This window comes from Panthera leo, chromosome E1 (assembly GCF_018350215.1).
Source record: "Panthera leo isolate Ple1 chromosome E1, P.leo_Ple1_pat1.1, whole genome shotgun sequence".
Taxonomy (NCBI): Eukaryota; Metazoa; Chordata; class Mammalia; order Carnivora; family Felidae; genus Panthera; species Panthera leo.
Window position 1 is genome coordinate 45293126 of NC_056692.1, and position 26686 is coordinate 45319811.

The window sequence follows — 26686 nt, forward strand, 5'->3', positions numbered from 1 at the left end:
CATTTTTTTAGCTGTGTATGTGTGTTCTTTTCTACTACGCTGCTGATATTTTCCTCATAATTCATTCTATTTTTTGTAGAAACTTTTTATATTAGGGAATAAGCTATTTGCCACCAGTAATTTATGTATATAGTTGTCATTGGAATTCTGGCTTTGTTCATGGTATTTTTTTGCCATGGAAAAGATTATTATGTCATTGAATTCATCACTGTTTACTTTATGACCTTCAACACTCCAATATTATTTTTTAAAAGATTTGGGACTCACTTACATGTTTAAAAAATCATTCTAGCTGGCCAAGAGAATGACGTATAGAGGGATGATAAGACCATGGTGGAACAGAAGGAGCTTGAGGTTTGGACTCCGAAGACCAGGACCAAATTTCAGCTCCTCTCTGACCAGCCTCATGATCGGTCAAATCATTTCACTACCCTTAGTCAATTTCTTTACCTATAACATGGAATAGTAATGATAATAAATGGCAACAGCAATAATTTACAGTGCTCTTACTGTGTGCCTGACCCTGCTCCAAACACTTTACAGGTATTCTCTCATTTAACCTTTACAATAGTCTGATGAGGAAACTGAGTCAGAGAGAGGGAATGCGGCTTGCCCAAGTCACACGTTAAGTGGCAGAGCTGGGGTTTGTACCCTAGCAGTCAGATTCATGCCTTTAAGACCTGGAAATTATCCCAAGGGGGTAGTGGTTCATGGATGCAAAAATTCCTTGGTGACAGGGATGTGCTGTGTGTGTGTGTTGTGTACAACTAGGTGATGAAACATGGATGTCAGGCCTGGGCTTGCTTCCTGGCTGTGTGACACCGTGAGCAGGTCACCTCATGACTGAACTAACCGTGATCCTCTCTCTTTTTTATTCCTGTCTCCCTCCCTCCCTCCTTCCCTTCCTCCCTTCTTCCTTCCTTCCTTCCTTCCTTCCTTCCTTCCTTCCTTCCTTCCTTCCTTCCTTCCTTCCATCTCTCCCTCTCTACCTGTGTTTCTCAGCTTTACTGAAATGTAAGTCATGTCTCAAAGAACTCATCCACTTAAAATACACGATTAATTGGGTTTTACTCTATTCACAGAATTTGACAGCTATCATGACACTCTAACTGTAGGACATTTTCATCATCCCAAAAGAAACCCTGTACCCCTTAGCAGTCATCCCCCATTCCCATCACAGCCCAGCTCCCAGGCAACCACTGTCAACTTCCCATACATTTAAGTCTCCATTTCTTAATCTGTAAAGTCAGTGTGCTCGGGGGCAGGTTGGGTTTCACTGCCTTCCCCAGAGTGTCTGCACAGTGAGGCGATGGGTGAATTGATGAGTGACTGGGGGAAGCCCTAGCTTTAGCCCAGCTAAATGCTGCTTAAAAAAATGGTGTGCAATGGTTCTGGGAGGCATGAATGGTTGGATATGGAGGTGGAGGGCGTTCTAGAAGATTCTAGAAGTCAGGAAAGGAAGGAGCCAGTGAAGCTGAGGGGCCAAGGGGAAGAACAAGACCAATTACTCCAGGCCAGAGAGGAACTTTGGTGGGAACACCACACTGTGTCACGGAGCCTGGGATAAAGTTGTGATGTGCTGAGTGATGTCAGTGTGTCCGCTGCTCCTCACAAGATCTTGGGAAAAGTATACAGCGCCCAACTTGCCAGGTGGAGTCGGGCTTGCTGTTTGAAGCTGGGATGGAGGGCTGAGTCCTGCCTCTAGGCTGAGCATGGGGCTAGAGCAGAGGCTGGCCATGCAGCCAGTTTCAGGCTCAGGGGCAGCATCGGAAGGTGGCACTGGCCATCAAGAGCCAGCCAGGAGAGCCCCTGGGATGGCATCATGCCCTGCCTTCCCTTCCAGAACCCAACGTCTTCCTCATCTTCAGCCATGGACTGCAGGGCTGCCTGGAGGCCCAGGGTGGGCAAGTCAGAGTCTCCCCAGCCTGCAACGCCAGCCTTCCCGCCCAGCGCTGGAAGTGGGTCTCCCGAAACCGGCTCTTCAACCTGGGTGCCATGCAGTGCCTGGGCACGGGCTGGCCGGGCACCAACACCACAGCCTCCCTGGGCATGTACGAGTGTGACCGGGAGGCCCTGAACCTCCGCTGGCACTGTCGCACCCTGGGTGACCAGCTGTCCCTGCTCCTGGGGGGCCGTACTGGCAACACATCCAAGGCCGGCAGCCCCGAGCGCGGCGACCAGACCCGCGGTGGCCAGTGGCGCATCTATGGCAGTGATGAGGATCTGTGCGCTCGGCCCTACTATGGTGAGAGGCCGCTTGCCGGGAAGAGGTGGGCCCCCGCCCCAGTGTCAGGAGGACTGGAGCCACAGAGTGACAGATGCGGGAGCGACAGATACAGACCCTTGGCAGCCGTATCTTTAATTGTAATGGGAAGCATTTGGGAATAATTAAGAATATTAACCTCAAAGCATTTATTTTTAAGGACTTAAAAAATTAATACATGCTTGCGAGGACCTCAAACGGTGCAAAAGCGTATCACGTAAATTTAAAATTCCCTTCTCCCAGGCCCATTCTCCAGGGTAGACCCTAGAGTAACCCCATTGGTGTCTTGCTCCCCATTTTGCAGGGGCGACCAGGGACCGGGGTGACTCGGTGAGGGGCCTTTTGTGGTGGACAGCTCTGTCCAGGGGGGTCCTCTTCCTGTAAGACATCCTGAGTTCTGAGATGGAACTTGTGGGGAGGGGCAGCTGGATTTTGGACAGGCATGAAGGGCGCTGGGGGGACCCCTTCCCAGCGCTGTGGGATGAGCAGCAGGACCTCTCCCAGGCTCCTTGGCTGATCTGACGGCGGAGGGGGCCTCAAAGCCTTAAGCGCCACTTTGGCCTTCGCATCGCTGCCCCATCCCTAGCTCCCTGGGGTAGGAGGTTTTCCCTGAGCGGAGGGGGGGGCGGGCAGCCTCTGGGGTCCAGATGCCAAGACACTGGCTCCGTTCTGCAGAGGTCTACACCATCCAGGGAAACTCCCATGGGAAGCCGTGCACCATCCCCTTCAAGTATGACAACCAGTGGTTCCACAGCTGCACCAGCACGGGCCGTGAGGATGGGCACCTGTGGTGTGCCACCACCCAGGACTACGGCAAGGACGAGCGCTGGGGCTTCTGCCCTATCAAGAGTGAGAGCAGGGTGGAGAGGGTGGGCCAGGGTGGCTCCTGGAGGGAGGCCGACCACGAGGGGCCTCAGCATGGGTGGAAGAACTTGCCGGACTGGGGTGATAAGATGCCCCTCCTCGTAGCGCGGAGCAGCGTGTGTGGGGTCTGCACTCCTTGAGGGACTCCCGTGTGGGACCCATGTCCCGCTGTCGTGGTGGCAGGTAACGACTGTGAGACCTTCTGGGACAAGGACCAGCTGACTGACAGCTGCTACCAGTTTAACTTCCAGTCCACGCTGTCGTGGAGGGAGGCCTGGGCCAGCTGCGAGCAGCAGGGGGCGGACCTGCTGAGTATCACGGAGATCCACGAGCAGACCTACATCAACGGTGAGGCGGCAGGGCAGTCCCCGGGGTGGGGGTGGGGGGATCCTGGGTCTGGCGGCCCCGGCAGGGCAGGGCGGCGGCAGCCTGGGCCCTGCTGCCCATCTTTGGAGGGCCCTGGGCCCTTCCTGCTGGTGGGGCACGGATGCCCTTGGGGGGGGGGGGGCACACAGTGGGAGGGCCGCGGGTGGGCCAGTCCCCTTCTCACTGTCTCTGACTTGCTGTCAGGGCTCCTCACTGGCTACAGCTCCACGCTGTGGATTGGCCTTAATGACCTGGACACCAGTGGCGGCTGGCAGTGGTCGGACAACTCGCCCCTGAAGTACCTCAACTGGGAGAGTGGTGAGGCGTGGGGTTCGGGCGCAGGGTGGCCTGGGGACTGCACAGGCATCTGGTCTCCTATTTATTCCTCCCCGGGAACCCTTCTCCAGGCCGTGTGGGGGAGGGGCGGCGGGGCAGGTTCCACCCCCTCCTGGACCGGGTCTGCCCCATCGGGACCCGTGCAGTGGCCTTGCGTAAACTAGAACCCGATGCCCTCTCCTCAGGGCACAGGGCCTGGGGCACGGGCTGGATTTCAGGCCCTGTCCGTCCCTTCAGCTGCACCCAGGGCACCGGCAGCCCGGCCAGGGAGGCCCCGGGGGCCGGTCACCAGTGTCGGGAGGAGGGTTTGGGCCCAAGGGGGGAGGGGGAGGCGGAGGTGAGAGGCAGCGAGGGGCCCCGAGGGAGCCGGAGGCTGTGAGGAGGGCCCGGAGGAGGCCCGGGTGTGAGTGAGTATCTCTCTCCCGGGCTGCTGGCGCCCTCCCCTCCCCTCCCTACAGATCAGCCGGACAACCCGAGTGAGGAGAACTGCGGGGTGATCCGCACGGAGTCCTCGGGCGGCTGGCAGAACCGCGACTGCAGCATCGCGCTGCCCTACGTGTGCAAGAAGAAGCCCAACGCCACGGCCGAGCGCCCGTCCCCCGGTGAGCGGAGGTCCCGGCGCGGGGCGGGGGACGGGCCTGTCGGGCGGCGACGCAAGGGACTCTGCTGAGGGACTAACCGGAATGTGGTTAAATGCTGGTAATCCGCACGGTCCTTGTAGCAGTCCCACTCAGCTGGAGGTGACAGACATCTCAGCACACAATTGGACTATCCCGAGTTGTGTACCACTATAAAAATATGTGTAATAAATGTTAGAGAAGACATGCCTAGAGAAGACTCTGTTTAAGCTCCTGAGAGTTAAGGAGGGCTTCATGGACGTGACATTTGATTTGGGCTTTTTAAGTTGACTGTAAAGAGGTGTAAGGGAAGGGCATTCCTGGCATAGGGAACAGCATGTGCAAAGGTGCAGAGGCATGGGAGTATACAGCAGCTTTAAGTTTGGTGAGGATTGCAGTCTAGTTGGAGTGTAGACTCTTCATAGGGTGTGGTGTTTGGACCGGCGGCGTGATGCTGTTCTAAATGCAGATTCTCAGCCCCGCCACCTGGCCTCCATTTCACAGGATCGTCAAGCAAGGTGTGTGTGCAGGTGCAGCCAAGGCACCCTGGCTTAGAGGGCATGCTGAAGAGAACAGTTCAGAAAGGCAGGTTGCAGCCAGTCCCTGAAGGGTCTTGGCTGCTGGGTCAAGTTTGGGTGGGGCCAGGTAGGCTGTGGGAGCCTCTGCGGGTTTTTAAGCCAGGGAGTGTCTTGCTCACATTTGCGATTCACAGAGATAGCTGTAGGGGCCTATGGAGGAGGTTGGGGTAATGGGCACAGCACTGTTCTGGGGACTGCTGCGTGTGGCTTTGGGCAAGGAGCTCTGTCTCTGAGCGCAAATCGCGAATAAGCTCCTACCCCTTGCAGGGTTGTTGTAAGGCTGGAGACAGGGCCTTGCCCAAAGGAGCGTGACCGTGGGTAGCAGAGGATGTTCGTCAGTGTGGGTTGGAAGGGCTACGACAGGAGTCCAGTAGCCGTGGGAGCCACTGCTTTCTCTCCTCCTCCCCTAGGGATTGGCACCCCACACATAGGGCACCTCCCCTCTAGCTAGAGGGGGCCTGGGGCAGGCACCAAGTCAAGGTCTTCTCAGACCTAGAAGGAAGGAGGGCCCTACTGTGGGCAGGCCTGACCTATCTGTGGCCCCCTTTGGGCCTAGCTCCTCACCAAGTCCCCTGGCTCCTGGATCTCCCCAGTGTGGCCCCATTGGGGGAGGTCTCCTCTGAGGCCTCCTGGATCTGCAGATGTGTCTGTGGCCTTGGACTGACTCTTTCATCCCGCTCTGCATGAGGCATCTTTTCCGAGCAATTTCTCAAATGCGTTCTGTCTTCTGGGTCTCATCATGCAAGGCATGTCATTCCAAAGGCAGGCACCGTTGTGTCCGCAAAGCATCCATATTTCCTGAGTTTCTTTCCTCCCAACAGCTGGAAGAAGGCCCCCTTGGGTCTGAACTTGGGTTCTGTCTGTGGCGGCAGCCTTGGGTCTTAGCCGGGAGGCCCAGGAGATGATTGACAAGTCAGAGCCGAGGAGTGAGTCAGCTCAGGCTCAGGCCTCTGAGAAGCACTATGCTGGACCCTGGAGCGTCTCACAGAATGGAGTGGATCCCAGAATCCCGGTCTGGGGTGACGCTTCCAGTGGGTGCATGCTTTCCTGCCTGGCTGGGCAGAGTCCTGCCCGAGCCTGACGTTGTGGGTGGTTTAGTAAAGTCTTGTTTTCTCTTGCCAAGGCCCAAGTGAGGGCTTGTTTGCTTCAGCTGCTCTGGGACCCCGATCTCTAGAGACTGACCCTGAAATGCATGGAAGTGGGGGTGAGGAAGAGCCTGTCCCTGGTTAGTTTCTCAGCCCTGAGTGGAGCTGAGGGTAGGGGAAGGAGCAAGTGACTTCTTGGGCCTCTGGCCTGGTGGCCCCACTTCCCCATCCCTACATCCTGGACTGCCGAGGTCAGCACTGGGTCCACACTCAATATATGCTCTCTGAGGTAGTGACAGTGGTCTCATTTATTAAGCAAGGTGGACATGAGCTAAGTTTGAATCTTATAATAGGAAATCCCATTAAAAAATGTTTTTAATGTTTATTTTGAGAGAGAGAGAGAGAGAAACAGCATGCGCGGGGGAGGGGCCGAGAGAGGGAGACACAGACTCCGAAGCAGGCTCCAGGCTCCGAGCTGTCAGCACAGAGCCCAACGCGGGGCTCGAACCCACGAACCGTGAGATCAAGACCTGAGCCGAAGTCGGTCACTCAACGGACTGAGTCACCCAGGCACCCCAGGAAATCCCATTTACAGAGGAGGAAACTGAGGCTCCCAGGGCTGGTCTGACCTGAGTCTCCCCACTCATCTCTTTCTGAAAGCCCTAGCTGGAGGGGCTGTCCTGTCCTGGGTGAAATTTGCCACCACTTCCTCGGGCTCCGCTTCTGGGCTTCCAGCAGCCCTGGAGGGCTTTGTCTTTTTAGAACCTTTCAGCATTCGGGCCTTTCTGGCGGCCAGGGCTGATCTGAGGCAGGTGTGGGGAGGAGGTGACTTCAGGGCCCTGCCCATGTTGACGCTCAGCGGGTCAAGGCATCCTGGCTGGGTGGCTTGGTCCTGAACGGCATCTCGTGGGTCTCCGCAGACGTGTGGGCCAACGTGAAGGTGGAGTGCGAGCCCAGCTGGCAGCCCTTCCAGGGCCACTGCTACCGCCTGCAGGCTGAGAAGCGCAGCTGGCAGGAGTCCAAGAAGGCGTGTCTGCGGGGCGGGGGCGACCTGCTCAGCATCCACAGCATGGCCGAGCTGGAGTTCATCACCAAGCAGATCAAGCAAGGTGAGCGGCTGCTCGTCCACACCCGGAGTGGAGGGCAGGGCCTTGCCAGCGCCCATCCGGTCCCACCCAAGAGGCTGTGGGACTGCCCCTCTGCTGCTGGTGGCTGAGGCTGACCTCTCCGTGTCTTCTCTCCCCTGTCCCCTGCTGCATCCCAGAGGTGGAGGAGCTGTGGATTGGCCTCAATGATTTGAAACTGCAGATGAATTTTGAGTGGTCTGACGGGAGCCTCGTGAGCTTCACCCACTGGCACCCGTTTGAGCCCAACAACTTCCGGGACAGCCTGGAAGACTGTGTCACCATCTGGGGGCCGGTGAGAACCCCCTCTCCCCACCCTCCTGGTGCCGCTGTCAGCTTCTGCCTCTATACCACCACCCCATGGCCTCTCAGAATCCCCCACTTCCCCACCAGCCCCTTCCCTTCCATGTGCAGAGATCGCGAGGATTTGAATCCTCCCCACCCCCAACTGGCTGGGGCACCTTGGGCAAGTTACTTAACCTCTCTGTGCCTTGGTTTCCTCATCTGTCAATGGAACGCTAACAGTGCGAACCTCATACGGTCATTGGGAGGATTAAAGAGTTAATTCTCGTGAAGCCTTTGGATTCTGCCTGGCACGATCTTGGTCTACCGGCTGCCCTTCCCTACCGGCAGGTGGCATCAGAAGCCACATTTTGTGGACACACTCCATTGGCTGGGCTGCTCTGTGCCAGCCCTACCCAGCCCAGGGTCCTGTCTCCTCAAAAAATTATGGGGTGATGGCTGTTTGCCATGGTTTGGGCTCAGAGGCAGTGTGGGTAGATGTAGGAATTGATGTAGGGCTTCAAGTAGAGACAAGAGAACCTTTAAAAAGAGACCAAGTCAGAGGGACAGAGGATGGACTCCAGGGACAGACAGGACATTCTGCTGTGAGATGCTGCAAAACGGTGCCAGGACTGCAGAGACAGAGCCATCTGGCATAAGGGACGCTATTTAAAAATTTATAAACAATTATTTGTTGAGTGTCTGCCACGTGCCAGGCATTCTCCTGGGGACTGGGACACAGACACCTCTGCCCTCTGGATGGAGCTAAAGGCAGATAAACCGCTGGCGAGGAGACTGGGGACACAGGACAGTCTGGAACACAGAGAAGACAGGTCTCTTGCTCAGGATCACACAACAAGTTGGAGGCAGGGGCAGGTCTAAAAGTCAGGTCCGCCAAAGGGTTTGGGGGAGGGGAGGGCTGAGACTCTCCCTCATCCTGTGTCCCTAGGAAGGTCGTTGGAATGATAGCCCCTGTAACCAATCCTTACCGTCCATCTGCAAGAAGGCAGGCCAGCTGAGCCAGGGGGCCGCCGAGGAGGACCACGGCTGCCGGAAGGTGAGGGTGCTTCTGGAGCTGCCCCTGGGTGGGGCCAACCAGAGGGGCTCCCAGAGGAGGGAGGGAGGGGGCAGCCTCCCCCGGCATCCTCCCGTGCTTGGCACATCCCTTCCTCCTGCTCTCCACACTGCTCTGTTCCAGAAAGAGTGATAGTGGCTGAGGCGGGGTGGGGGTAGGGTGGGGGCTGTTGGGAGGAAGCAGAGCTCCCCACCCCCGCTCTTTTTGGGGAAGCTACTTCTCAGAGGCGGCAGAGAACAGGAGGTGGGTGCGGGCAGGCCCCCAAGTCCTCACCTGAGTGAGACTGCCGGGGTGCATCCCCCACCCCCGCCCGCCGGCTCTGTCTCTGCTGGCCCACACCTTGCCGTCTGACACATGGTGCGCTTGTCTGTCTCCTGGAGGAATGAAGCCCTTCTGGTGTCTCCTTCCTTGCATTCCTAGCCCCAGGGGCTTCCAGATGTTCAGGGAGGGAGAGGGCCAGGACTGCCCACGTTAGTGGGGCAGTGCGTGTATGAATGAGGGACCCATGTCCTCCTCCAGGCCCTCCCAGGCTCCCCACAGCCTGGCCCTCAGCCAAGCAGGGGCGTAAGTGGTGTGGATGAATAAGGGGAGGTTACTCAAAAAAGACACTTAATGATGTTTTGGCCCCTGGTGGCTCCATCTGCTGAGGCCACGTTCCTGCCAGCCCCTTGCTGCCAGTCTGGCTGCTCACTCTGTTTTCCTTTACCGCACCCCCACCTCACTTGAACCCCATGCTCTCCCCCGGGGAGGAGCCCGATACAACGACAGGCACGACCTGAAGTGGGGAGGAGAGAGAGCAGGGGCCCTGCTGAAGCATCTGGGGGGCCGGCATGGGCAGGGACTGGCCCGGGGGCTCTGTCCTGGCTTGGGTGAGGTGGGGGCAGGGGAGAGAGGAGGAGTGACTAATGGCGCTGGCCCCAGGGCCACCTGAAATGTGTGTGCAATGTTGAGCAGCCCCAGTTAACACCCTGGGAGACCTGGGGTCTTAGCACAGCCTCCCCCCCGCCCTCCCCCCCGCCCCGCCCCACCAGCTTCTCTTTTGCTTGGGCTCATGCTCAAGGGGCTGTAACTTTCTCCCAACCTCAAATCCACCCCAGGCCTTCCCATTTCAAGAGCTCCTGGAGGTGAAGGCCCTGGCAGGCACCTTGTGTCATCTTAGGATGGAACAGGGCTGTGGTCAGGACAGGAGCAGCCTTTGTGGTGTGGGTTCAAGTCTGAGCTCCACCTTGTACTGTCTGTGTACAAAGTCCGATCACTTAATTTCTCTGAGCTTCGGCTGCTGTTGTGAAAGGCAGGAGCAGAGAGCTCAGGGTGGCCCAAGGGGCGGGAGGTCTGTTGGGTGAAGCCTTGCCTGGTCTCGTGGGGGTTGGATGGTAGAGGACCAACCATCAAGGAGCAGCTTCGCTGCTCCTCGCTGAGGGTCCGTCCCCCCACCCCAGGCTAGCTGCCTCCTCTGCTCACTGTACCTTTTCCAGGACCCGAGGATTACCCAGCCTTTCCTGGCAGCTCTCCCAGCTTTTCAGCTCTGGTCTCGCAGCCAACTGGCAATTTTCCCACCGTGACTCTTGGTTTAAATGCCCGAGAGAGGAGTCCAGTGGGCCGCCCATCTTTCTTCACTGGCCCACAGGCGGGTCACTGGCTGCCTCCAGATCAGCCGCCCTTGGGCCATGCTTCCACCTCTGGTCTGGCAGTTGTGGGTGATGGTAGGGAGTGGGGAAGTGAAGTGGTAAGATGCAGAACACAGCACAGGAAGAGCCGTCTCTGGTGTCCAACCAGTCCCCTCTGTCCTGTGCCCAAGCCTGTGGCACATTCAGTGGTGCCACCATGGCATCCCCCACCCCAGGAATTCTGGCGGAGGGAGGAGAGTCCTTCCCACGGACGTCCCTCTTTTGCCCACTCTCTCGAGCCAGGGTTGGACATGGCACAGCCCATCCTGCTACTGGCTGGGAGAGGACCAAGTAAGCTACGGTGAGGCCCGGCGCCTATGCACCCATCACGGCTCTCAGCTGGTCACCATCACCAACAGGTACAGGCCGGGACCGTGTGCCCAGACTAGCCCTCAACGCCTGTCTCAATGCCTAATGTGGACCTTGCACCAAACGGGGTGGCGTTGTAACATTAAGCACAGAGGGACCTGAGTCCTGGGAGCCTCAAATGACTTCAGGACCTTTTTTCTAATATTGCCATGAGAATGATTCCCGTTTATTAAGTGACCCCAGTGTAGGGCAGGGCCTGGGCAGGGGCAGGAGCAGGAACAGGTGTAGATATGGGTTGGATGCCCAAGAGAGGCCTTGGCTGTGTCTGATTTTCTCTACTTTCTTAGCAAGGCACGAAGGTGCAGGCAGTGGGCGGGGAGCTTGGTTGCTATGTGTCAGCTGTAGGGTCCCCATGGGTCCCCCAAGTTACTGGTTGGGGGGGCAGGGCATCTGGCCTGTGGCCCAGGGAGTGGTCGGGGCTGGGGCGAGCTCCCTGCCTGACCAGCTTCTCTTCTACAGGTTTGAGCAGGCCTTTGTCAGCAGCCTCATCTACAATTGGGACGGCGAGTACTTTTGGACCGCCCTGCAGGACCTCAACAGCACCGGCTCCTTCCGCTGGCTCAGCGGGGATGAGGTCATGTACACCCACTGGAACCGTGACCAGCCTGGTGAGCCCTTCCCGCACGGCACTTGGCCAACCCCTTCTTTGACCTTCCTTGGTGAAGCCAGGAGGCCATATGGACCTGCCCTGCCGGGACCGAGTCCCAGGGCTTCCCAGTAAACTGATTATTGGTACAGTGTGGTGAAATGGTTAGGGGCACAGGCTCTGGGGCCGAACCGCCTGGTGCATCTTTGAGCCTCAATTTCTCATCTGTCAAATGAGGATAAGGTACTTCGGGGTTGAGATGGATTAATAGATGTGAAGTGCCTAATTATTGTATGTGATGCTAGCACAGGTGCTTGCTATTATGATTATTGCCATTTCACATTCATTATCTTTTGTAGCCTTTTCAATTTCCTGATGAGATAGATGGTCAAATAGCCTCAGAGAAGTTAAGCGACTTGCCTAAGATCTCACGCAGGAGTAAACACAGAGCTGGGACTCTGCCTCCATTCCCTTCCGGGTCCCTGCTGCCGGCCGAGCTGGTCACCCAGTGTGCAGGGCCCGGCTGGGGTGGTGCCCTGTGGGGAGGACTGGACCACGAGTCCTCAGCAAACGGGTCTCTTGCTCCCCCCTCTAGGGTACAGCCGTGGGGGCTGTGTGGCCTTGGCCACGGGCAGCGCCATGGGGCTGTGGGAGGTGAAGAATTGTACCGCGTTCCGGGCCCGCTACATCTGTCGGCAGAGCCTGGGCACGCCGGTGACGCCTGAATTGCCTGGGCCAGACCCCACGCCCAGCCTCACCAGCTCCTGTCCCCAGGGCTGGGGGTCAGACCCCAAACTCCGGCACTGCTATAAGGTAGGCAGCCTGCCGGTGTGGGAGGAGGGAGAAAAGCGGGAGCAAAGGAGCTGCACGCCCGGGGTGAGGGCAGCCCCAGCAGGGCCCAGGCTCGATCCAGGCAACTGGGCCCCAGGGACAATGTTTCCCCACAGCAGCTTGCAGACAGAGGTAATTTCTGATGACAGGCTTGTCAGTGGAATGTCAGGTGTGGCACATAATAGGTGCTCGATATACATGTGAGGGATTGAAAAAAAATCATGGAGATAATCAGTTTCAGAGGTTCCCAAATGTTGGGGCTGGGATGTCTGCTTTTCAGCATCATCTGGGCAGCTTGATAAAAATAAACGCCTGGGGCTGCCACTGTGGAGATTGGGATTTGCTAGATTGGGGTGGGGCCTAAATTTTTAAACCCTGCTGGGTTCGGGAGCCACTGACATAGTCCAAGTTTTTTTGTTACATGAGGAAACAGTCCAGGGAGGGGAAGGGAGTGGCCCACAGCACACTGTGGCTGGTTCAGGGGTCTGGGCAGGGGTATTCTCTAGGAGCTGGCTGTGCTGGCTCCCCTCCCTGGAGCTCATTCTCTGAGGCGCAGGCTTGTCTTAGGTAGCCTGCACCCCCGTCCAGTGCGGCCCCAGCCCCCCTCCCCACTGCTGTCATGGGAGGGCGTGTGGACCCATGGGGACAGCTGGGACACCAGGACTTTGTTCCTGTAGGTGTTCAGCTCAGAGCGGCTGCAGGATAAAAAGAGCTGGGTGCAGGCCCAGAGGGCCTGCCAGGATTTGGGAGCCCAGCTGCTGAGCCTGGCCAGCTATGAGGAGGAGCACTTTGTGGCCAACATGCTCAACAAGATCTTTGGGTACGGAGCCTGGGGCGGTGGCCTGCACGCACCTGGGTGGGCTCTTGGTTCTGCCGGGCGCAGGGCAGGGGGCAGGGTGAGGGCGCCCCCGGTGAGGCCTGTCCGAGGGCTCGGAATGACCTGTGTATCCGCAGCGAGTGCCAGGACCATGCTGTCCTCCCTCAGGTAGCCGTCGTCTCCCTGGACTTGGAAACTTTGTTGCTCACCAGTGTCAGGGAGCCAGCAGTGGCCCCCTCAGACTCACAGACTTTGACAAAAGTAACTGCCCTTCCCATCCCTCTGCAAGCTGATCCAAGTTGAGCATCAACACCCAACACCCCCAACACCATCCCGTAACAACCCACTCTCCTCAATAAACCGCTTTTCCTGAGAAAGAGGAGGACAAAAGCTACAAAAGTGAGCATTTGCCCATGGGGGTCCCTCCAGGACCCTGTGTCTGTCCTGTGGGCTCCCAGCACCCTATGACACAGAGCACCTTTAACCCCTTGGCACTGGGAAAAGGCCAAATGGACCAGGCTTCCTGAGATCTTAATTCCAGGGCCATGTCTTCCCAGCAAACATCAAGGTTACGTTATTTGACGTAAATACAGCTCTTGTCAATGGCCTCTCACCACGTCTCAGGCACTGCACTAAACATTTAATCCTCATTCAGGCTTGTTTTCAACCCTACGAAGTAGACATTGCCACTGACCCATGTGGGCTGATAGAGAGGTTGGGTTATTTGCCCACTGACACAGAGCGGCTCCACGGGTGACCCCGGACTGGAATCTACTTTTATCTGAGTTCAGAGCCCCAGGTCAATGCTCCATCCCCATCGACTTACTGAAATCCTGAAGTGAAAGCCCACAGTCTTGCTGGCAGGGCAAACCCCACCGGAAGGGAGCCAGGCCACCCTCCCCCAGTGAGCTGGGCGTCTGGTCCAGCGAGCTCAGTTCTCTGGGTGTGAAGTCCAGACGGGAGAGGCCCCAGGCCCTTGGGACTGCTCCTCTTATCCCCATGTCTTCTGTCCCCACCCCTGTGTTGTGCTGAAGTGAATCAGAGCCCGAGATCCACGAGCAGAACTGGTTCTGGATTGGTCTGAACCGTCGAGATCCCGGAGCGGGACAGAGCTGGCGCTGGAGCGACGGCTTGGGGGTGAGCCGGCCTAGAGGGGACAGGCCAGCTGGTGGGCGGGGCTCGGTTGTAGGCGTGGTCTTTCCGGGCAGGACTGGTCCTGGAGGTGGGCGAGGTTTAGAGGACTTAGGGTATTTGGCTTGACCCCGCACGTTAAAGAAAGGGGGGCGGGGCGTCCAGCCCAGGTTAGGGGTTCCCAGCTCAGGTCGGGCCCCTGTTCGTCTGTCCTTCGGACGCTGAAGCGTGTGCCTCGTGCCTGATAACTCTCTCGTACCTCGACCTCCAGTTCTCTTATCACAATTTCGACCGGAGCCGGCACGACGACGACGACATCCGGGGCTGTGCAGTGCTCGACCTGGCCTCCTTGCAGTGGGTGGCCATGCAGTGTGAGACGCAGCTGGACTGGATCTGCAAGATCCCTCGAGGTTGGGTGGGATGGCGCTGGGAAACGGGGGGATGGGGTGAATGGCGTCGGTGCCGGGAATCCAGGGGCGGGGTCTCCTTTCCCTGCAGCGTCTCTGTCCCTGTTGTCCCTGTAGGCACAGACGTGCGGGAGCCCGACGTCAGCCCGCAAGGTGAGGCCCCCGCACCCCCCCACCCCCCCCCCCCCCACCCCCGGGGCTGTGTGGAGAGGGTGAGGGGGCGTCACCTCCGGGCAGGGCCTGGCTGAGATGGAACGAAAGGAGTTAGGGATTCGAGCCCAGGGAAGGGGAATCGGGACGCCTGGAGCCCTGTCGGCCTCCGTCTCCAAGCAGGGGCAAGCGTGGGCCTGGAGTGGTTCCTGCCCCGGGTCCTAGCGGCTCGAAAGCCACCTACTACCTGCCTTTGGACCGGGCCTTGCCCACCGGGAGAGCAAGCAAACCCTGGCTGGCCGCTACTCGCATGCTCACACTGCCCCCGCAGGCCGGCGGGAGTGGCTGCGGTTCCAGGAGGCCGAGTACAAGTTCTTCGAGCACCACTCCACGTGGGCCCAGGCGCAGCGCATCTGCACGTGGTTCCAGGCCGAGCTGGCCTCCGTGCACAGCCAGGCCGAGCTGGACTTCCTGGGGCACAACCTGCAGAAGGTGAGCATTTGAGCGGGCAGGGGCCTGCGGGCAGGACCTGGAGGAGAGGCCCTGCCACCCCTCATCTGCCTGACCGGTTTCCCCAGTTCTCTCGGGGCCAGGAGCAGCACTGGTGGATCGGCCTGCACACTGCAGAGAGTGATGGGCGTTTCAGGTAGGAGCCTTCCTGGGGGGGGGGGGGGGGGGGGGGTAGCGGGTGGGGGGTACACATGCCTGGATGGCCACCCACGGCCCAGGTGGGAGCTAGGGAGGCTGAGGACAGAGGCAGATAGACCTGAATTTGAATCCAGCTCTGTTCCTCACTGGCTGTGTGGCCTTGATCAAATGGGCCTTGATTTTCTCACCTAAAAATGAGAATAATGCTGCCTGGTAAGATTGCTCTGAGGATTAGAAAGAAGGTATGTGAAGTCCTTAGCACAGCATCCAGCATATAATTGGGCACCAAATAATGGCAGCTCATATTATGCTGGGGCCACTCTTGAATAAGGCCCCCTCAGGACATGGGCAAGAACATATGGTGTCCAGAGGGCTCTCTCTGTATTCAGTACCCACCTGCCATGCATGAAGAGGCTTGAGGCAGCGAGGACCAGGAGCACATAGGTATCTCAGCACACTGTTGCCCTTGGGCCTCTGCTCTGGGATTCTTGGGCTTTTCTAGGTAGAGAATGAGAGCCCAGGGAGGGCTGGGCTTTCCCTGGAGGCACCAGGTCTCTGGGTCCCCAGCTGCCCTGAGCTCAGTAGCCTCATTCTCAGCCTGGAGCCCCTGGACTTGGGCCCTTTCCTGCCCCCCTTTTGGTGGCCTTCATTGCTGCATACAAGGGAGGTTGGGCCCAGGGCCAATGCTGGAGTCACCTCTGCCTGGTGCCATTGCAGGTGGACAGATGGTTCCATTATAAACTTCATCTCCTGGGCACCCGGTAAACCTCGGCCCATCGGCAAGGATAAGAAGTGTGTGTACATGACCGCCAGCCGAGGTGAGAGCAAGGCGGGGGCAGAGAGGGTGCAGAAGCCCAGGAGAAAGTTGATGTTGGGGGCAGTGAGGTGAGCCTAGGCAGGGCCGACAGTCTCTTCTCATTCTCTTTGTTCCCACAACCCAAGAGGGGCTAGACCCAGAGAGGGGACCTGTCCCCACGGTCCAGCAGCCATAGAGGACTAGAGTTTAGATAGAGCTGGATACAGGCACCTGACCCCCATGCTCTTTTCTTAGGGCATGAGGTAAGGGTGCTGCCCGCCCTGCCCTATGCTAGAGCGACCACCCCCCTCTTTCTGCAGAGGACTGGGGGGACCAGAGGTGCCTGACAGCCTTGCCTTACATCTGCAAACGCAGCAACAGCACTGGAGAGCCACAGCCCCCAGACCTGCCGCCCACGGCCCTGGGGGGCTGCCCCTCTGGCTGGAAGCAGTTCCTCAATAAGGTAGGAGATGGGGAGGGGGCCCCCCAAGGGAGTCAGGGGAGACGATGTGAACACGGCAAGGCCGACTTTCAGGAGTCCTGGCCCTTCGGCAACATCAAATTCGTGGCCCCTTGCCTATGCCCACCAACGTCTCTCCTGCTTAGCCCTGGTGCCGGGGCTAGACTCCCTGGAAAACAACTTCTTTTGGTAGCACCTTCTAATCCACCAGGTAGAGTGTCCACATAGTGCGGTGAGTTTTCGAGATTAGTGGTTGCCAAACATTTCGATAATGTTTGATAATTTTGATAATTCCTGTTAGGAAACAAAATACTGAACGTTCAAAGAATATGTATGTACATTGTATATATGTGTGTGAATATGTATATATTTACTTCTGTACTAATGTGATTAATGTTATATGTATTAAAATATGCACAAGAACAAAAGAATATAAAGCATGAGCTAAAGATTGAAAGAGAATACAGGTATTTTTTTGAAAAAGTATTTAAAAAATTTTTTTTAATGTTTATTTATTTTTGAGAGAGAGAGAGAGAGAGAGAGAGACAGACAGAACATGAGTGGGGGAAGGGCAGAGAGGGAGAATTTGAAACAGCCTCCAGGCTCTGAGCTGTCAGCACAGAGCCCGATGAGGGGCGGCTGGGTGGAGGGGGGTGTTGAACTCACAAACTGTGAGATCATGACCTGAGCTGAAGTTGGATGCCCAACTGACTGAGCCACCCAGGGGCCCCTTGAAAAAGTGTTTTTAAGTTAAGTTTAAAAATGTTTTCTATATTAGTGGTATGAGAAAAGGCCTCAAAAATGATCAATGATAATAATTTTTTGTATTTAAGTAATTTGGATAAGAGAAGGTAATTGCATTATTTCATTATTTAAAAAAATATCTTGGTCTGACACTTTGTGATTTGGGGCTTCACAGGTCTTGTTTGAAGTTCGAATTATTTTGGATTTAATGGTTATTGTAGATGAAAAGGTTGCCTCACAAAGACAAATACATCAGAATGAAAAAGTTCATTCATTGTTGGTTGGACTTTTTTCATTTTCCAGTCTTTCTACCAGTTAAACAAAGGTTTTTGTTTAAAAATCAGCTACGAAGTTTCCGCATTCTAAACTAATCTGCCTCATAAACTAATCAGAAGATCTGCTTAAGATGGTTTAAGAACAAGCCTTTGGAAGATTTTTTTGGAAACGCCATTTAGGAAATTCTTTTCCCAAGGGTTCTGGGTGTGCAGATAGGAAAGTTTGGGGCGGTAACATGAATCAGAAGGGATATGTTTCCAAACAGGGCTTCAAAATGTTCCTTCAAGAGTGTGAATTTCTTCCCCACAGTGGTTACTTCTGCACTAGTGGGTTGACTTATAGATCTGATTAGACCTTCATTGTTTTCGCCTCGTGGTGAAAACACTGCTGAGAGGAGCAGCGGTTTTTTGTTTGTGCTGGCATCATGAGTACGAGCTTCAGTCCCTGCTTGCTTTGCCGAGGTTGTAAAACCACTTAGCCAAATTGTGAGGATTAGATTAGTTAACCCTGGATCATATAATCCGTAAATCTTTGTCCTGTAATGGAGCGCAGCCAGCCCTTGGTGTCATGGAGCTCTTACTGTCTTCAGAATATTCAAGAGAATATTATACCTTTTCTAGAAACAAACACGTGTATTATTAAAACTTCAGAAAACACAGAAAGAAAAAAATAAAATTCACTCACTCATCCTCTCCAGAAATAACCACTATTAATACCATTACTCCGCTTCTTGCCTTTTTCCACATAATTGAGATTGTACTACCTAACACGATCAAACTACGTAACACGATTTTCTTTCTCAGGGCTGTATTGTGAGCATTTTTCTCATGTCATTACCTTTTTCAAAAACTTACTCTTGTGGCTTCTCCTACCTGATATAAAACAACATATTATGTGTAGGTAATTGGTCTTTTTCTTTAAAAAAAATTTTTTTTTATGTTTATTTATTTTTGAGAAAGAGAGCGTGTGAGCGGGAGAGGGGCAGAGAGAGAGGGAGACACAGAATCCGAAGCAGGCTCCAGGCTCCGAGCTGTCAGCACAGAGCCCGACGCAGGGCTTGAACTCACGAACTGCGAGATCATGACCTGAGCCGGAGTCGGACACTTAACTGAGCCACCCAGGCGCCTCTAACTGGTCTCTGTCTTAATGCATCAGCATCATTGTGAAGATACCAGTTACTCCCCTGTCAGAAGCCTTTGAATTATGAGAGGCTGTTAGCCCCTTCGCTACCTGGCCCCAGATACCTTGCTCTGCTAGTTTTTTGCCCTCTTTGCAGCCCCATAGCATTTGGATGTAGGGCGAGAGGGTAAGGATCCACCTCTCCCACTAGCCTTAAGCTCCTGGAGGGCAGGGCCACTGGCTCCTGACATATCACTAAATATACTTGCACATGATAGGAGGTCCTGTAGTGTTTGTTGGGCTGGGCTGAATACTTCCTCTCTTTAACTGCTGATACTTGCTGATACGGGTGTGACCTTGCTGCTTCTCATCTTGTGACTAATTTTGCTAGTTATTTAGAGGAGGCCTCAGTGTCTCTGAACTGCTTCTGTGAAACCAAATGCATGGGCTTCATGATAAACCTCCCCCAAACTCTTGCGTTATTTCTGGGCTTATAGTTTTCTACCCCAAATCTGACATTTGCATCAGTAAGCTCATGCTAGAGCTGCTCATAAGAGTAATAGTAAGAGCTTTTACTTGTTAAGCTCCTGCTCCTGTGTTGTGCACTGTTCTCTTTAACCTTTAAAATGACCCCAAAAGGCAGATTTTTTTAATCCCATTTTACAGAAGGGTTAAGTTAGATCTGGAATCTGAGCTGCACGTCCCCCGGCCCTCTGTGACTCCAAAGCTTCCTTCCTTTCTTTCTCCTCCATCCTACCAAGGAAGAAATCGCTGGAAGTCATTCATTTTTAAATAGTCTTCACTTGAAAGATTTCCCACACAGGGTTCCTTTGACCTTACAGAAGTAGTGAAGGTGGGAACAGAGAAACAAAATTACAGAGTTACAGGCTGCTGCCTAGTAAAGATCATTCGAAAGTAAAGCTAAGGATGGGGGCGCCTGGATGGCTCAGTCAGTTGAGAGTCCGACTTCAGCCCTGGTCGTGATCTTGCGCTTTATGGGTTCAAGCCCCGTGTCGGGCTCTGTGCTGATAGCTCGGAGCCTGGAGCCTGCTTCAGATCCTGTGTCTCCCTTTCTCTCTGCCTCTCCCCTGCTTGCGCTCTGTCTCCCCAAAATAAATAAACATTAAAAAAAAAGATAAGGATATCATACAGGTGAACTTTTAAGTTCATGGGGTAAAATAGCGGATTTCAGGCAACACTCAAAAACATGTTTAGCTGAAATTGAGACAGACCTTGTCTCCATGCGTGGTCCAGGCTCTGCTGTCATAGGTAATAGAGACTTTGGTGACCCAAAGAAATCCTGCCACTGACAAACTCTCCCGAGTGTAGGGACGTGTGTGTGAATGTGGGGTGCTGGGCTGAGAGGGCGCCAGAGCCTTGCTCAAGGAGCCCCAGATGTCCTGATTCTGATTTATTGTTCTCACAGCCCTCAAAGCCTCCCAGGGCCTGCCACTGAGGGCTGCACAGCAGAGTTTCTGGGTTTGTGGGACAGGATGGTGGGGCAGGACATCATGTCTCCCCCTCCGCCCCAGTGTTTCCGAATCCAGGGCCAGGACCCTCAGGACCGGGTGAAGTGGTCAGAGGCACAGTTCTCCTGTGAACAGCAAGAGGCCCAACTGGTCACCATTGCCAACCCCTTAGAGCAAGGTAGGGCCAGCCCATGGGAGGGCCCCAGTATCCTCTGACGTGATCCCACCGCCCCTCCCCCAAGATGGCTAGAGCCGAGTGAGCAAGGGGCTGTCCTGTCACTCATAATTCTCTCTTCTGGGGAACTGTAGCCTTCATCACAGCCAGCCTGCCCAATGTGACCTTTGACCTTTGGATTGGCCTCCATGCCTCTCAGAGGGACTTCCAGTGGGTGGAGCAGGAGCCTCTGCTGTATACCAACTGGGCACCTGGGGAGCCCTCTGGCCCCAGCCCTGCTCCCAGTGGCAACATACCGGTGAGGAAGCCCCTCCCTCTGCACCCCCACGCCAACCTGCCGCACCTGCCTTCACTCCTGGGGTCCCCCTGTCTTCCAGCCTCTTTGCTCAGAGTGCAGCCTTTCCAGGGCAGTGGCACAGGGGAAAGCTGCCGGGGCTTCCCTGAGCAGTTCCTTTCCCCCAGACCAGCTGTGCGGTGGTCCTGCACAGCCCCTCAGCTCACTTCACTGGCCGCTGGGATGATCGGAGCTGCACAGAGGAGACGCATGGCTTCATCTGCCAGAAGAGCACGGGTACGTGTCACCAGCGAACTCAGAAACATCAGCACTGGGGCCCGATGCTGTGGGCCATGCCAGGAGGAATGAAACATAGTCTCATAGACCCAGGACCCCCCCTGAGGTCACCCCCAGAGTCTAGTATCTGCTTGGGAAGCAGACGGGCAGAAAGGCCAGGCGCCAGTCAGAGGGAAAGGCAGTGAGTGCTGAGGGTCTCAGGAGGAAGGTTTGGGAGGATGGAGGGCTGACAGGGGGCAGCTAGACACTGCGCGTGCCTGTTGTCAGGAACCTGAAGTTCCGCATCTGAGGCACCTGCAGCCCCGTGCATGTTCTATGGGTTCCTGGGGTAGGACTAGGTTGCTCCTCTGTTTATCAGCAAGAATGTGTTCTTAGGAACAGTGGCTAACATTTCCTGTTAGTCTGTGCCAGGCACCGTGCCCGGCAGAGACCTGGTTTCTGCCCCGTGGCTGGTGCTCTCTCAGCTTCATGCCTGGAAGTGGGGTGAGGGAGGCAGAGCCTGGCCTGAGCTCTGCCCCCTTCCCTGTAGACCCTTCCCTGAGCCCATCCCCAGCAGCGTCGCCCCCTGCCCCGGGCACTGTGCTCTCCTACCTCAACGGCACCTTCCGGCTGCTGCAGAAGCCTCTGCGCTGGCATGACGCCCTCCTGCTGTGTGAGAGCCGCAACGCCAGCCTGGCCCGCGTGCCCGACCCCTATACCCAGGCCTTCCTCACTCAGGCCTCCCGAGGGCTGCGCACCCCGCTCTGGATCGGGCTGGCCAGTGAGGAGGTGGGCCCCCAACACTTGTCCTGACGCCGGGGCTGGGGACCGCTCCCCTGATTTCCCTCCCTGTCTCCTCCCGACTCCTTGCCTTACCTCACCCACCTCCCCCCACCCCCCCATCCCCTCCCCCCACTGGCCCCCTTCTTCCCACCCTGATGGCCCCCTCGTGCCCAGGGCTCCCGGAGGTACTCCTGGGTCTCGGAGGAGCCGCTGAGCTATGTGAGCTGGCAGGACGGGGAGCCCCAGCAGCCAGGGGGCTGCGCCTACGTGGACGTAGACGGGGCCTGGCGCACCACCAGCTGCGACACCAAGCTGCAGGGTGCTGTCTGTGGTGGGAACAGTGGTGAGTGCCCAGCCGCTGGGGCCGAGGGGTGGGCAAGGCGCAGGTTATCCCGGGGAGGACTCTGGGACACTTCTTCAACCCTGCACCCCCGCAGGGCCCCCTCCTCCCCGAAGAATAAGCTACCACGGCAGCTGTCCCCAAGGGCTGGCCGACTCCGCCTGGATTCCCTTCCGGGAGCACTGCTACTCCTTCCACATGGAGCTGCTGCTGGGCCACAAGGAGGCGCTGCAGCGCTGCCAGAGAGGTGGGCCGGGGCAGGCGAGTGCCCACGCGTGGGCATTTCAGGTGGTGACCCCTGGCGTGGACACTTACAGACTCCATGGATGCAGTCCCCCTGCTACGCTCCACCTGTAGGCCGCACTCACACATAAGTGCCCCGTCGTGTTCCGATTTACAGGGACCACATGTGACATTACACGCATGTAACACCTGCCACGCACACGCAGACGCCCAGACTCCACACCATCCTCTACCCAGGCTGCCAGAGAAGAGGGCTGGGGCCTCTGGGAAGGGGGAGGGGGGGTCTCCGCCACCCCCTGGGGAGACCTGTCTGCCCTGACATGGGCCTCCCTTGTGTCCAGCGGGTGGGGCAGTCCTGTCCATTCTGGATGAGATGGAGAATGTGTTCGTCTGGGAGCACCTGCAGAGCTCCGAGGGCCAGAGTCGGGGGGCCTGGCTGGGCATGAACTTCAACCCCAAAGGTGGGTACCCTGTGTGTGGCATCGGGAGGGTGAAGCCTCAGGGTACAGGGGGGAAGCCCTCCACCAGGGCTTGGTGGGGGTGAGGGCTTGCAGGAGATGGGAATTGGTTCTAGAACAGGCCTGCTCTCTTGCACCCGCTCCTGCTCCACCTTGTGTCCTCTCCCCCACACCCCTCAGTGTCTTGTTTCCCATAGGAGGCACCCTGGTCTGGCATGACAACACAGCTGTGAACTACTCCAACTGGGGGCCCCCCGGCCTGGGCCCCAGCATGCTGAGCCACAACAGCTGCTACTGGATCCAGAGCAGCAGCGGGCTGTGGCGCCCCGGCGCCTGCACCAACATCACCATGGGCGTCGTCTGCAAGCTCCCTCGAGGTGAGTGCGCTGGCAGACGCTGCGCTCAGCCCCCTGCCGCCCCCACAGCCGCCCCCACACGGCCGCCGCCACCGGCCGGTGCTGGGCCTGGGCCAGGGGCCTGCTTCTCATTCCGCCGGAGACACGGCGGGACAGGAGGGCGGGAACCGATGGGCCCCGGGGCCGCCAGGACCCTCCCCCGGGATAAATTGGTCTGTAGGAGGGACTGGCCCTTCCTACAAATTTCCAAACTAGACAGCAAACCCATCATTTTGTAGCGGTTAAGGGCAGGGACAAGGTTCAAGCCCCGGGCAAACCACTTTACCAACTCTGTGACCTTGGGCAAGTTACTTGAAGCCTGTGGCCTCAGTGTCTTCCTATGTAAAATGAGGATAATAACAGTACCTACGAAATTAAACGAGCTCGTGAGCTCATAACGTGGCTGGCACTCGGGAAGTGCTGTCTCCGTGTTTGCTTATTATTTCTGTTAACTACTTCGGTTATTGACTGGTCCCTCCCTCTCCCCTGCAGCTGAGGAAAGCAGCTTCTCTCCATCGGGTGAGTCTGCAGCTGGGCCCAGACCAGCCCTCTCCCCGCTTGTCCCCGCATGCAGGGCAGCAGGTGGGCAGGTGGGCAGCCGGCGGGCAGCCTGTCCCCTGAGTGTCCGGCTTGCCGCAGCAGCGCTCCCGGAAAACCCGGCGGCCCTGGTGGTGGTGCTGATGGCGGTGCTGCTGCTCCTGGCCCTGCTGACTGCGGCCTTGATCCTCTACCGGCGGCGACAGAGCGCGGAGCGTGGGACCTTTGAGGGCGCCCGTTACAGCCGCAGCGCCTCTGGCCCCGGCGAGGCCACTGAGAAGAACATTCTGGTGTCTGACATGGAAATGAATGAGCAGCAGGAGTAGAGCCAAGGGCGTGGGCAGGGTGGGGACAGGAGGAGTGGGGAGGCTGGGCCCTGGGTCAGCGGGGCCCCCCCACCAGCTACCAGCCCAGGTGGCCTATGGAGGGGTGCCTTTGGGATCACTGTCGGGAGCTGGGGCTGAGCAGGGCCTGGCTGGTGGGGTCCCTCCCTCCCATGAGGGCTGGGCTGAGACCTGGCTGAGTGCAGAGTGGTGTTTCCCTTTTGGGGGGCCTAAGGTCTTGTCACCTAGGCCTGTGCCCCCATGGTGACCGGAAGCAGGACGGGAGCCTCTTTCTGCCCCTTTCTCCCCAGGCCCCACTGCCCAGGCCTGCTGACCCACGCCCCAGGACCCCCTTCTCATTGCAGAACCTGAGGGTCCTCCCCTGAGCCCTCAGCCAGCCTCTGTCGCTTCTCTCCTTCCTGGAAGCCTAGGCTCCCAACCCCTCTCCCCCATCCCCTCTCCCTGCTTCTCATGCAGCCCTTCCTTCTGAGCCAGAGCCCCAGGGTTTGGGGAGCCCTGTTGCTCATGGTGGGTGTCAGCGGAGGGAGCCAAGCATCTGTCACTCCTGTGCCTGCTGGAGTGGCCCATGGGGCATGGCAGGAGGGGCCTAGGTTGGGCCTGAGAACCAGGGCACCACTGGGGTGTCACCTGGGCTGGAGACAGGACTGGGAGAGACGCCCTGACCTTCTGGGGGTGACCGGGCTGAGGTGTCATCTCCTGCCGGTTAGGGGAGGGCTCTGTCCCTAAAGAGTCCCCTGTGGGGACCAAAGTAAGTTCCCTAACGTTTCCAGCTCCTGGCTCTGGTTGGGAGAGAGGAGGGGGTTGCTAGAGCCCCGGGGACCTCAGAAGCAGGAGACCGCCCTCTAGTGGGGCCCAGAGGAACAGTGCCCAAGCTCCTGGGGGGCCCAGTCCCAGGGCGCTGACTCAGTGCCTTCCGGAACCCCGGCGGGGGCTGGGGCGGACGGCCAGTCCCTGTGCCATGGCGCGGGGCAGTGTGAACACAGACTCAAAGACGTCCTTTTTTGTAGTTCTTAATTTTTTTAATGTGCCATTATTGTGAAAAAAAGAAAAGAGAAAGAAGCAAACAAATAAAACACCTTTAAGAGGCTTGAGAGAGAAGGGTTCGTGCTTTGTTCTGTCGTCAAAACTTCCTCGTGTTGCCTCAGAGAGAAATGTCGTGTTTGGAGTTAGTGTTGTGTGCTCTTTCTGCGGTCCACCATTTTGTTACTATGCCTTGGCCCCATGGAGACCCCTGCACCCTTGTCTCTTCTTCTGGACCCTTGCCTTTCTGGGCCTGCTCCCCACGTTCCCTATTCCTGGGGACGTGTGTGTAAGTAAGTGACAGCTCAGGAGCCACCTGATGGCTATGTGAGCTTTGGCAACTTAGCTCACTTTTCAACGTGTGTAAGATAGGAGGACCGGATGAGCTTCCTGGGGCTGCTTTAAGGATATTTGAGGATTAAATGAAATCATCTGTGCAAAGCAGTTAGCAGCCCAGCACCTCCGAGCTCAGCCAGTAAGGGCCTCATAAATGCCAGCTGTTACTGTTATTTCTGGGCGGCGGCCCCCAGGGCAGCCTTGGAGGTGCTCAGGCCAGCCCTGGGCTGGGGGCTCCACGTCACCATCTTTCAAGGCAGCCACATACCTGTCTCTGAGCTTTGAGAAAGTGCACATTTGTTCTTGGGGAGTTTGGGCTCTGAAACCCCCCAGAGGCGGGGTCGGTGGCTTGCAAGACCTTTCTCCCACCAGCATTCACTCCGGATATTTGAGCTGCAGACAGCAGCCAACAAAGAGGAGGCTCTGCTAGTCAACGATGCCAGGTACGTGCTAGGTGCTATGGGGAAGACTGAACTAGGCCATGGGAAGGGGGTGTTAGTTTGGACTGGCTGGCTGGTGGGGTAGAGTCTTATCAGAGGAAGTGAGATGAACCTGAAGGAGGTGAGGGAGTGAGCAATGGAGACACCTAGGTAGGTCCAGGCCGGGGGGGGGGGGGGGGGGGGGGGGGGGGGGGGGGGGTTGGGGGCGGTGCGGGCTGGGCCCTGCTGTGTGTTGGTCCCTGGTGCTTCAGAGGACCAGCAAGGAGGCCAGGCTGGCTGGAGGGTTGGGAAGGGGAGCATGGGGGAGTCCAAGGCCTTGAAGGCAGTGGTAGAGAGTATGGACGTTGTTTGAGGTGTAATAGGAAGTCGGTGGGAATGGCTAATCCGATTGTCCTTTGAAGATGGTGGTGTGGACCGGTACCTCCGTGTGGCCAGGTTCTGGGCGCCGGCACATATTACGTGCATGTTTTACCTTGTTTGTGATTTTGAAAACAAGTTTCTGTTTTTTGAGTAAGTTGTAACACCACATGGTTCAGAGTCTAAACCTAAACAGTATGAAAAGATACACATTGAGAAGTCCAAAGCTTTTGGCCTGGACAGTAGGGTAAATGGGATGCCATTTTTTGAGCCGCCCCCCCCCCCCCGCCGAGGTTGGGCTTGTGAGCTGCTTCTCTGAACCCGTGACTGAGGCCAAGCCCGAGGCCATCGTCCAGCTCTCACCTCCCTGCAGTGGCTCTCCTCTGACGGGCAGCAGCAGGACCCGTGGAGGGAGCTGGTCACTTTGGGGAGGGAGCCCCAATCCCACAGGGGAGGGGTCCTTAATGATTAATCCACTTCCCCCTGAAGCGATTTGCTCCCCAAATTAGGGAGCGGCTCCCTTTGTGCGCTAAGGGCCCTGCCATTATCTGCAGCTCAAAAGACTGCTTGACCGGCCTGCAGGGAGCCACCTGGGGGCAGAAGCTCCCTGGGCCTCTGCTGACCCCTTGCCCTGGGAGGGAAGAAAAG

The 26686-nt window shown here is 56.9% G+C and overlaps 1 protein-coding gene across 1 annotated transcript; it reads left to right on the plus strand.

Annotated features, from left to right (window-relative positions):
- Positions 1 to 330: 330 nt before the first annotated feature.
- Positions 331 to 25130, plus strand: MRC2 (mannose receptor C type 2). Its single transcript, XM_042914500.1, has 30 exons — positions 331 to 354; positions 1723 to 2245; positions 2939 to 3112; positions 3311 to 3475; positions 3698 to 3811; positions 4288 to 4431; positions 7030 to 7218; positions 7374 to 7528; positions 8465 to 8572; positions 10501 to 10616; positions 11086 to 11234; positions 11808 to 12025; positions 12721 to 12863; positions 13895 to 13997; positions 14263 to 14401; positions 14516 to 14551; positions 14880 to 15040; positions 15127 to 15194; positions 15914 to 16014; positions 16313 to 16455; positions 20124 to 20238; positions 20370 to 20533; positions 20698 to 20806; positions 21336 to 21574; positions 21743 to 21911; positions 22006 to 22155; positions 22493 to 22612; positions 22807 to 22986; positions 23497 to 23523; positions 23644 to 25130. Exons 1-30 carry the CDS (start codon positions 331 to 333, stop codon positions 23865 to 23867), a joined length of 4470 nt encoding a protein of 1489 aa, XP_042770434.1. The 3' UTR covers positions 23868 to 25130.
- The last annotated feature ends 1556 nt before the right edge of the window (positions 25131 to 26686 follow it).